Raw genomic sequence first — 11787 nt, 5'->3', positions numbered from 1 at the left:
CTGAAAATAACAAGAGGACAACCAAACTCGACCCTCCCTCTAGATCACAAACGGAGTGAACATAGGTATAAAATAATTTCAGATTAATCATTTTTCGTTTGCAGTATCACAGACGTCCGCCATAGCACTTGCAGATGTACTTTAGACTGACGCCAAAGTAGGTTCTGATGTTTTAACTCATTTAAATTTCCCACGTACGCTAGGCGTTTCATGTTAGGAATTTTCTACTCAATAGGGAGCAAATGAGTAAACAAGTGTTCTCAACTGAACGAGTTTTATTCCGCCCATGTGTTTGTCTCTTCCGTTTCTCAGTCGAAATGACTTAGCCTCAGGCATCAGCTGGCACAAATGACACAATCCATACTGGGGACGATTATGAATGCAATACGCAGACATAGTTGGAACTAAAACTGAGACAGCAAGTATTTTCGAAAGACGAACGAACTATTTTTTATTTGAGTAATTCTAGGAGTTTCTATAGATAAACATAACCATTCCACAGAACAGCAAAAGAAAATTGATTATTGAAACGGTAAGGTTTGAAAACGGTTTTGTGTGGTTGTTCAATAAATTTTTAACGCACGAAAACAGCGATTACCACTGTAAAATGCTAGTGAACCGAGAAAAAAGAAATATCATGTAGACCTCCTTCAAAAGTAGAGTCATCTTTTAAGGTGTTATGCTGCAACGTAGACATCATACCATTCTATCCTTACTTAAGACGACAGGCTGCTATTAAAATATCACCCAGCTTAAAAAAGGACATGTACACTCAAGCATGGAGATTTTGTCCATGCTATCAGTTCAGTTACCCTCAGTCACCAATAAAAATATCTGCACGTATACCCTTTACATCCTATAAAGGGAGTTTCCAAGTTCGTCCACTTGCCCAACAGATTACCTTACCAACGGATGCTGTTTAGAGATTACTACAAACACATGGAATACTGTAGGCAAACGATAAGGAACCTCAAGAACACCTCAATTCAGTGCCAATGTTCCTGCAGTTTGTATGTTGTTCTCTTTGTTCTGAACTCGAAATTACTTAGGTGAGGTGTAACTTCTGTATTGCATTAAAAAATTAAATATACATTTCCAGTCATGGCTTTGTCATATCAAAATACGTAACTTAAATCATTTACTAACTTCACAGTATACAGTGTGTATGCGATATCTGTTTAAAATTTCCCCGCAATGGTGTAGGGGTAGTCGAGGCGAACAATTTGTCGTATAACACTTGCGGTCAGTCTAGCCGGAAGACAACCTTAAACTGGTCTACAAAATCCATCTAAGTCACAGCGTACGCACGCGGCGCGAGATTTTTAATATCCTCTCGACCTCTTATGCCACCGGTTATCGTTATCATCAGTAAGTTAAACTAAGAGCAACTAAAGGACGGTTTTTAACACGTCATGCAAAAAGTAATCATGTTTACAGTTTCATTTAAACTTACCTCTTACGAGCACAGTCGTCTCGCACGAAGACAGCCATAGAAAAAAAACTATTTAATAGTTAATTTTACGCTGCTAAAATTCACTTAATCTTGAGCTAACATTTACAAAACGTCAGTTTTACAATCAGTAGGTCCTCCACAAAGCTGGTGGCGTAAGAGGACGAGAGGATATTAAGTCTCACGTGGCGTGCATGCACAGAAGCTTAGGTAGCATTTGTTGTCCAACTTGAGGTTTCTTCTCGACATGATAGACAGGTATATTACGTCAAATATTTCGTTTCAACTTCCTCCACACCAGTGTGGTACAGTGTAAACAGTTATTGTTTACATCCTATGTATATACGCCGTTCAGATACAATTCCTGCTTGTGACACAGCAGTTAACTGCCGATATACTTCTTGGTTCGTATAGTCTACGTGCAGTGGATACGCACAAGACGAAGTACGACAAATTCACATGGCATCAGTCACCCATCCAACCAAGCTGGGAAGAAATACCATCTTTCCCTACTTACGCCCACCTGTTACCTGGTTCATTGCTGAAACTCCCCGGTCAATTTGCGAACAATTTTCTTCGTTTAGACCAAGCATTTACATGAAATCTTTATAATGTGATAATTTTACGTACGAATTAGTTAGTAATGTGATCTTCAGTGTTGCTATTTTTGAGCTAAATGAATTTGCGATAGTCCCGCAAATATTACTTTGCGTGAAGGTGGTACGTAACTTTTCACTTCCTTTTACCGGTATCTGTACGTCGTTTGATTTTTCCGTTTACATCGAAAAGTCGCTCTGTGTATTACCGGCCAACTATTCCTACCAGCATGGACTGAATCGGGATGGCAAAATGACAGTAAAATCGTTAATTTGACATTTGGTCTCAAGAAGTAAAATCTGAACCAGCAGAGAGGTGTAAAGTATGGTTTGTTGTGAGAGCAGCGAGCATGTACTGTGCTTCAGGCGTTGATAGCTGGGACAGTGCTGGGGCCCGAGATGGAGGAGGAGCAGCAGCAGCAGCAGCAGCCGCAGCCTGACCCGAGGAGGCCTCGTCCACCCCCGCCCGCTCCCCCGCGGCCGAGGCCACCAGTGCCACCCCCGCAGCCTCCGCAGCCACCACCAGCTCCACCTGCTGGACCCAAGATGGTGGTTATCGGTAGTCGGGTTTATCAGCTAGTCCATCTAGGAACCTATGTAAACAAACCGTAAGTATTTTTGTCATGTTCGTCAAAAAATTATGAATACATCTCCTTATGCCTCAGATATATCACATAATTTGCTTATACGTAGTGGAATCTACATATCACAGTACTTTATTGTACTTCTTATACCAGCGTCCGTAGTTTCAGTTAGTAACGTTCAGCAATGCGTTTACTCTAGAACCAGAGGATCCCTATTCGTAACCGGCCCGGTGCACCCCTCCTTAGCTAACCTGGTCGCCCAAGACTCCTCTTCAGCGACCATATGGATGGCGATCTCAGTGCGGACGCCAGATCAACACAGGATGCTGCGAAACAGTACTCCCATCCTCAGACTATCCACTACACCCGGCCTCCAGGTCGCTGGATTACAGGAGCACGCCACCACTCCCAGGCTATTCGTAACCAATCAGTGGAGAAACTTCTCTATACAATATCACTAATGGTAGTGAAAATAGCAATACCAAAATGTATACGTCTTATTGAAATGAATGTTATAACGCAGAGCAGGTGTATGGAACGCGCATACGATCAGGATTACAAAAACGAGCAGGACTTCTTCTTTTGAAACATTCTTCTACTAGGGAATGGGGAAACAGTAGGAGGGACTAGACCCCTTTCGTTATCATTCATTTTATTTAACAGTCATATCAACAAATTCCTTTAAAACAACAATATCTTACTCCTGATTACTTTAGGTAATAAGAATAGTAAGTCACAAGAATTTAGTGAATCTGCTACCAATGTCCTTTTATGAAACAAAGTCTATCTTATATATAAGAAAATTTTAAAACCACTGACAATTATGCACCTAACGGCTTCAATTAAGAAATACAATATTCCTGACTAGTCTTCGCTCACTGAGACCTGATGTTCTCAAAACATTTACCTAAATAACAACCTGCCAGAGATACACCCAATAAATAGCAGGATGAAGTTAATACAAAGGCACTTGTTTCACACACAAGAGACAATCAATATCACTAAGGCTTACTAAGGTTTCAAACTTCGGCTCCAAGGCTCACTAACACAAATAGTCAGCGCGAAGTGTTACTAAGAGTAACACCGCAACAACCTTTCACAGTTGTATGTTGCTCTTGTGACAAGGATTAATAAATATACTAAATACAATAAATACCCAAGTAAACACAATTAGCGCCAGAATTAATTAGCGAGGAGTGACGCCAGGTCGCTCGAGGGCAGAACGAAAACTTAGCTTGAAGAACCCAAGACGGAAGGTGGCATTTCGTACAAGACCCACTTCTCGAGCTTCGACCCGGAGTCACCTCCCGCTACCCAGGATTTCACAGGCCCGGTACCCATAGATGGAAAGGTAGTGCTTACTCCAAAACACCAGTCAGCCAGCTGTAACATTTAACAAGCGCACTCAACAGGTCCGCAGGGACAATCCACTAATAAATCGGCACACTGCCTTTGTCCCCACTACGAATGAACTACACAGACAAGGTACAACCAACAGCACAAATCTTATCAATAACCTTAAGGAGAATTGCCTGCTATTAAGACATTAAAAAAACTTACAATTACTAGCAAGGCCAGCGGGCACTCCAATCTTAGTCACAATTAAATTACGTGAACTCTTATGGCCCACTGTTCAGTGAAAACCGTAACGAGCACAATTTTGAAAATTTCATTATAAGCTTTACTGGGGATCACTACGCTAAGGCTACCAAACACTCGAAAGCAGTATATTTGATAAACAGATTATGGTCTTGCAGCTGATTACATATTACATCAAACAACAATTTCTCACGAGCTGGAAGAGGCACGCTCGTGAATTATATTAATATTTAACACTTGTCCTGAACACCATGAACTCTTCATAGGCACACCTTTACTTCAATGGTAACACCCATGCGCTAATAGTTACCAGAAGTGAGGTAGCAGCCCTCTTCACCTTCACAGACATGCCCTATGTACAATCTCACTTAACGTCCGATATGGCCTGCGTCGGGTACAGCAGGCGGACGACCGTAGACAGCCGCGTCCGGAACTAGCAGCACGCAACCCAAGGCAGAAACAAGCTCCCTCACAGGCGACAGGATAGGCTCCCCACCAAGCTGCCCCTTACAGGTCATCGGTTCCCGCTCCACTACACGCACACTCCGGCCTCAGGTAGCATCGAACGCCAACTGTCACGCCCTTGGCGAGTGCCTCCATTTAACTATTCCGGCAAAGATAAGGCAGCCAAGACTCAGTACGCGCCACAAGCAAAGATAAGAGCGCGAAGGCGAGGTACTTGCAAATATGCTGGCTTGCCAGCAAAACGCCACTGCTCAACCAAGATGTATACGTCTTATTGAACTGAACGTTGTAACGCAGAGCAGGTATATGGCAACACGCATACGATCAGGATTACAATGATCATATAAAATTAATTGTTGGTAAGGCGGGTACCAGGTTGAGATTCATTGGGAGAGTGCTTAAAAAATGTAGTCCATCAACAAAGGAGGCGGCTTACAAAACACTCGTTCGACCTATACTTGAGTATTGCTCATCAGTGTGGGATCCGTACCAGATCGGTTTGACGGAGGAGATAGAGAAGATCCAAAGAAGAGCGGCGCGTTTCGTCACAGGGTTATTTGGTAACCGTGATAGCGTTACGGAGATGTTTAATAAACTCAAGTGGCAGACTCTGCAAGAGAGGCGCTCTGCATCGCGATGTAGATTGCTCGCCAGGTTTCGAGAGGGTGCGTTTCTGGATGAGGTATCGAATATATTGCTTCCCCCTACTTATACCTCCCGAGGAGATCACGAATGTAAAATTAGAGAGATTAGAGCGCGCACGGAGGCTTTCAGACAGTCGTTCTTCCCGCGAACCATACGCTACTGGAATAGGAAAGGGAGGTAATGACAGTGGCACATAAACTGCCCTCCGCCACACACCGTTGGGTGGCTTGCGGAGTATAAATGTAGATGTAGATGTAGATGACATCTTCTTTTGAAAGTTCATTTTGGTATTTCGTAAGGAAACTATCGGAGCACACAAAAAAAAGAAAATAACTGCCTAATCCTGGCGCGAAGAACGCCCACCTTTAGCGAATACCGTCACAGGTGCGACAAAAGCTGAATAACTGGCTGTAATTACCAATCTGCGGTCATGAAAGGATTGGGTTTAATGCGCAGTCGACATAATAGCAACTAGAGACAGAACAGTAGCTCGAGCTGCTAAGGGCGAGGTTTGACATCAGAAAATAGATCCTCTCTTAAGTACCGTCCCAGAATTTACATTTAGCGAATAAAGGAAAGACGGAAGACATAAGATGAATCGTCGGATGGAGGTTTGAGCCCCTAATGCGAAGAGTATAATATTGTAGCCATTGCGTCACTTCGATCGCTTGTTCTAGTACATGAAAATAGTATCACGAGGAGACAGTTCAGTGGTAGGTAGCATTCTTCATCGAAAAGGTTTCATAAAATACTGTAGATGGCCATTTTCCCATGAAAACGAATGCGAATTTCCATCCAGTAATAAAAAGAAGTAATATCAATCATAGTAGAGACATACGAGTTGTATTCGACCATCCAGTTGAATGGAATACGTTAAACAACGATGAGAGACGCCCAGAGATTCTTGTTTATCATACTGAAGTGGCAGTAGAATCAAGGCACCATGCTGATACATAACTGACGAAACATCTTCCTAGTGGGCGATTACTTTATCCGAAATGTTTAAGAATGTATGAATCTTTCTCTTCTGCATATGGGTATAATCTCATCTATCCGAAATATTTCTTAATTATTATTTAATGCGTACACATAAAATAAGAATTGCCAGTATGCAGGTACACCGAAAACGGTTCTTAAACACGTGCGACGTCCATCTCAAATCGTACGAAAAATGAGAAAATTAACCTTATATTTTTTAAAAGCATTAATATTTTGATGTGTGCCAATTACTGTAAAAGAAAACACCTTTCATAAAGTTATCTCTTTAATGTTTACTAGATTTAGAGTTACAATTCGGTAAAGCTTGCGCTACTTTCCGAAGGCGACAACTTGTCGGTGGTGTAGCTCATGAACCTTATATCGGATTTCGGTGAACTACGAAGCGGAATTTCTGTTGTTGATGGAGGTGTATCACAATATTATCACGTAGAACAAGGTGTAGTTAGATGAATAACGAACACTAACTTCATTTAACCAAGGTTTATTCAGCACTTGCACATACAAGAGCGCCGCATTTGATGATTGTAATAGTATAACTTATATTCTACGAAAATATGATTTTACAGAGCTCTAGCGTAAGAAATATCTTTTTCTGGGGACTGGATGTTTACAGTATTTTAAGTGCTACAATTTTTTTAAGTGCAAGGAAATGAATCTAGAACTTTACAGAACTTTTCCTCAAACATCAGCAAGAACTGTCGAGAGGAATACCTTGTTTGGGATTAAAGTGGAAGCTATGGATGCAAACAACGAACAGGTATGAATTCCGAGTAAATTAGTGAGATCTGTACTGATAGCGGTTTTTGCAGCGTACTTTCCTCCAAATATATCGATTCCCAGTCGCTTTATGTGGTTACAGATGTTTAAAGCTTCATTTGAAAGCTCAAATCTGTTATTACATACACATTTTCAAGGAAGTAATGTAATTTTTACGTGAATTAGTCCACTTCCGTGGGTTAGTGAGCATGGCTGACTTCCATGTAGGGGGACCCGAATTCAGTTCCTGAAACTGCCAGGGACTTTTCATTGGTGAGGGGGGCGGGAGAAGGAGGAGGATAGGAACGGGATCCACTCAGATTCTTGATGGCAAATTGAGGAGTTACTTGAATGGGAAGTAGCGACTCTCAAGGTCTGCAAATACGACAGCGACCGGAAGAGCGAATCACTGACGCCACGCCCTTCCATACTGCAAACAAATGACACTGTTGTCTGAGGACGACATGGCAGTCGGTCGGTCCCTAGTGGCTCTTCTGAGACCAGATCGGTGGAGCGCTCATCACTTTTTCCGAAATATGTGCATTGGAATCCATCAACAATTTCTTTCAGGCTTTCCTCCCCTCATCTCCCGATCATTAAAATAACGCAGCATTTTCATATGTGAACATTTTCTGAAGCTTTTGGCAGTCACATGTAGGCGTAACAGCCGCTAGAGAGCGCTGTGTTCATAAGTATAGAGTCTACTACCGCGTACACGTCGACTCTTGGAGATACAGTATAAATGAGTTGCTTACTCGAGACTCAATTTCGTGCTCTGTCGGTCTGTAAGCGCACGAGTTATGCGGGTTGCAGGAGGCAGTGGGCCGTCGGGTCTTGTTAAGCGACATTCTGACCGTCCTTATCGCATGATAACGCCAACCCTGCTTACGGTGAAGACGTGTATCAAAGCCCCTCATACACTGCGCTGCGTCAGCACTTTGTCTGCACCTAATATCTTCGCTGAGAGTGCCGCGTGGCTATTCGTGATGAACATGTTTCTCTTACTGCTCCCCCTGCAAAATGTCTAGGAATCACACGCTTTTAACTTACCGTTTTAAAGAATCTATTGATTTATGCTTTCCTCGATCATTGCCACGTAACATAACTGTTTGTTAGAGTCTGCTCGTCGGATACAATAAAATCAATCAACATTAATGTGAATCATAGGATACTTATTGCAACGTGTCACAGACGGCAGAAAATGAAATGCCAGACACAGTGACGAAGAAAGAACACTTCGGATTCAGCACGTCAAAGAAGCTCAGGACGGTCGCAGAGAAGTTGGGTTTAATGGTCAACGGCACAAGTTAGTAACGACTTTGTGTCACCGACTTACATGCTTCATCTGCATCAAACTATCAGTGCTAGAAGACAACTATATAAACTTCCAAAAACTTTTTGTTCTGCCCGTCTTTTCACTAAAGACGATGAAGTTCAAACTCAAAACATTGATAAGACGGACCAAATGTGCATACATTGCTCTTCTTTGCTGTTTGCTGCGGAGTTCAGTGACAATTGAGCTACTATGTGTTGCCACAAGGCAAAGGTGAACTTACAGCCCATTGAAGTTTATGAAGAGCGTCGAAAACTTATAGAGAAGAATTGTGACGATAGTAAGAACTACCTAGAAAATATCAGACAGTTGAACAATGCTCTGGCATTTGCTTCACTGAAGTTTAATTCGGTTGATATTACTGACAGTGGTCCATACTGTTTCAAAATACATTGTCAGGTTTATCACACGACAGTAAATTCCCAACCTCCTGCAGGAGTTGCACCAACTTACCCCGGCCTCTATACTGTATTTTGGTATTGCAGCATTGTACTTTTTATTAACAATTATTTGTATTTACTTGTTCCTGCATTACTATATTACCTATCGGTGACCAGGATACAGTGCGAATCATTCGCACGAGTCAACTAGACTGTATTGAATACAAGAAATGTTTTTATGAAGTACTGTTAATACAGAGTGTATAAAAGCGAGAAAACATGAACAGGTTTTCTCTCAAAACTTTTGACATCGTAAGGCAGGAGAGAACGTATGATGTCCAAACGTTCGAGTTGTAAACCTGCTAAATGCGTAACCTCTTAAAAGGTTATCATCCAATACCAATTAGGTTATGCGAAGAGTGTGTATGTGAATGAAGAGCAGCATGTGTCCCTAAAGCTCATGTAGGCCCATGGAGGCTACGCTGGATCAGGTAGGTAGCTCAGTCGCCGAATTCCATGAAGCCACTCTGACACCAGTTTCGTCGACAGCATCAAATTTATCTCCTTTCTTCAACAGCATTTAGAACGACCACGATTTATCTTTTTTGGCTACGATATTCCTAGGAGGAGTGCATTAACCGTTTTAACAATACTGTTTCGTTACACGATCACAGAATTGTGCCTGTAAAATAACCACTATGTATCGTCCTCAACATAGCTTTCAGTTTATTTTCACTTCACTTTCAGCAACACGACACTCTGGCATTTAAGGCGGTGGTTTTTATTTGTGATTCAGTGTGTCTCAATATCCTCGTAGTAGTCGTATGTCTGTCGACCAGCTTCGTATACAAGTTATCATGTTAGATTCGAATCGCTGTGTAGAATTCCACGTGTCCCTGAGCTTCACATTTATTTCTTATTTCATGTCGCGTTTGTGGAACTGATCTGTATGTCATGTACCTATTTGTGTTCACCTCAAAATTTTCCAGGAAGCCTTGTAGAACTACTTACCGACACAGATGTGCATGAAGTGTGAGGGTAATATTTTCCACAGGCTGCATGTTCTGGAAGCGGATACACAGGCTCCGGACCCAAGAAACCCTGGCAATGGCGCTAGGAACTTCACTTCCATCGTCAGCAGCCCAATGGTTTCTGCTGGAGCCGCTGCTGCAGATCCAGAAAATAAACGCCAGTATCAGGAAAAGCGTCGTCGTCACGTCGCAGACCAAGCTGACGCCGAGGTCAAACGACCGAGAGTAAAAGACGAGCCACCGCAAGCAACAGAAGCACATGGAAAGAACAGAGCAGTCCCATTAAAAGTGCGTGGAATTACATGCAAAGATGTTTTCGTTAATGGGCGCGAAGGAGTGTTGGTAAGTACTGCTGTTCCCTCAGTGTTCTCATCCTTCCACGAAAGTCTGCAGCCGGCCGAAGTGGTCGAGCGGTTCGAGGCGCTACAGTCTGGAACCATGCGACCGCTACGGTCGCAGGTTCGAATCCTGCCTCGGGCATGGATGTGTGTAATGTCCTTAGGTTAGTTAGGTTTAAGTAGTTCTAAGTTCTAGGGGACTAATGACTTCAGCTGTTAAGTCCCGTAGTGCTCAGAGCCATTTGAGCCTTTTTTTTTTTTTTTTGTAAGTCTGCAATTATCAGTCCTTTCAGTATGTCTGATTTTGTATATGCATTTTTGTTTTGATGGTACACTAAACGAAACAACTGGTCCAGCGACGTGCACAGCAATACTGCTTTTTGTCGTCCATGACTCTGAATGGTTAGGTTATTTGTTTTAGCAGTACCATATTCGTCAGATAAATACTCGAAAGTACATTTCCATGTACAAGGTAGGTATATTTTCTAATATAAATTCGATACATCAGGTAGATTAGAGGTTAGCGTCCTGTTAACAAGGTCATTAGAGACGGAGCACAAGCTGGAATCACTGAATGAAGGGAAAGAAAAATGGGTCACTCCCTTTTAAATGGAACCATCTTCGCATTTGTCGTAAGCGATTTAGGGAAATCGTGGAAAACCTAAATATGGATGCCCGAACGAGAATTTGAACAGTCGTCCTTCCCATTGCGAATCCAGTGCGCCAAACACGGTGCCACCTGAAATATATTTAGCACGTCTACGAATGACTATGTCTGTCTGGTGCAAAACTGAATAATTTCCACAGAAAGGGTGATTATATAGAGCAGAATTAGAGTACATACAGCGAAGCTTTATGCTGTTAATTATAATGTGATGTCGTTCTTGTTGTAATGGTTGCCTCGCCGTAGCAGGGGTCTGTGGACGAAAACTGTGAATAGCAACACGCCTTCAACGTAAGCAGACATGTAGGTCATGATGTTGGAATACTACTGCAAACTGCGAAACCTTGTGCGAGATGTTTGCTGTGTGAAGATAGGTGTTGAAACAACGACACTTGCTGGGAAAGAGGGGTTCTGTAACGATATGCACTTTTCTTTACAAGATCGCATGTAAATTGCTAGCACTGTGTCGAAGAGCAGCGTATAAATTTCATCGCCTCACGTATGAGATCACTGCACTTTCCACTTTAGAGAAAATTCCTCGGTTCGACAGTATGATCAAGTGCTACACAAATTTTTCGGAGACTGAAATTCACGAAATTCGGCGTAGTAGTAAGGATACAGGGTTACGAACTTGAAGACAGAGAACTTCGCACCACCATAAGATTGTAGTCTTTTAGATAAAATCCTTGAGAAAACGGTAAGAGCAAGAAATGTACAGGGGTATCAAAAGAACCTGTTAATTCTGTTTTGTACTTCGGCTGTCGTTTTGTACGGGGTATGTATGGGGTACTGTAACGAATGGTTACTACACAATTTTAACTTAACGGCTTATTTCACCGACTGTAATCCAGCCACCAGTAATCATGTAATTGCGGGTGGAAATGTCAAAAGTCATCGCCTACCTACCAATGACATGCTGTGCTAAATGTCCTCAAGTGTATTAACAA

At 42.3% G+C, this 11787-nt stretch overlaps 1 protein-coding gene across 1 annotated transcript; it reads left to right on the top strand.

Annotated features, from left to right (window-relative positions):
* Nucleotides 1–764: 764 nt before the first annotated feature.
* Nucleotides 765–2724, top strand: LOC126471192 (proline-rich protein 2-like). Its single transcript, XM_050099304.1, has 3 exons — nucleotides 765–917; nucleotides 2413–2654; nucleotides 2712–2724. Exons 1-3 carry the CDS (start codon nucleotides 765–767, stop codon nucleotides 2722–2724), a joined length of 408 nt encoding a protein of 135 aa, XP_049955261.1.
* Nucleotides 2725–11787: the final 9063 nt, after the last annotated feature.

Source organism: Schistocerca serialis, chromosome 3 (genome assembly GCF_023864345.2).
Source record: "Schistocerca serialis cubense isolate TAMUIC-IGC-003099 chromosome 3, iqSchSeri2.2, whole genome shotgun sequence".
Lineage (NCBI taxonomy): Eukaryota > Metazoa > Arthropoda > Insecta > Orthoptera > Acrididae > Schistocerca > Schistocerca serialis.
Note: the sequence above shows the minus strand (reverse complement) of the source record. Positions and strands in the feature narration are given on the sequence as shown.

What these genes read in the sequence shown, in the direction of transcription:
- LOC126471192 (XM_050099304.1), top strand. Translation starts at nt 765, where the DNA reads ATGTACACTCAAGCATGGAGATTTTGTCCATGCTATCAGTTCAGTTAC. An exon ending in TTACCTTACCAACGGATGCT is followed by an intron (nt 918 to 2,412) that starts GTTTAGAGATTA and finishes ACTGTGCTTCAG; the next exon opens with GCGTTGATAGCTGGGACAGT.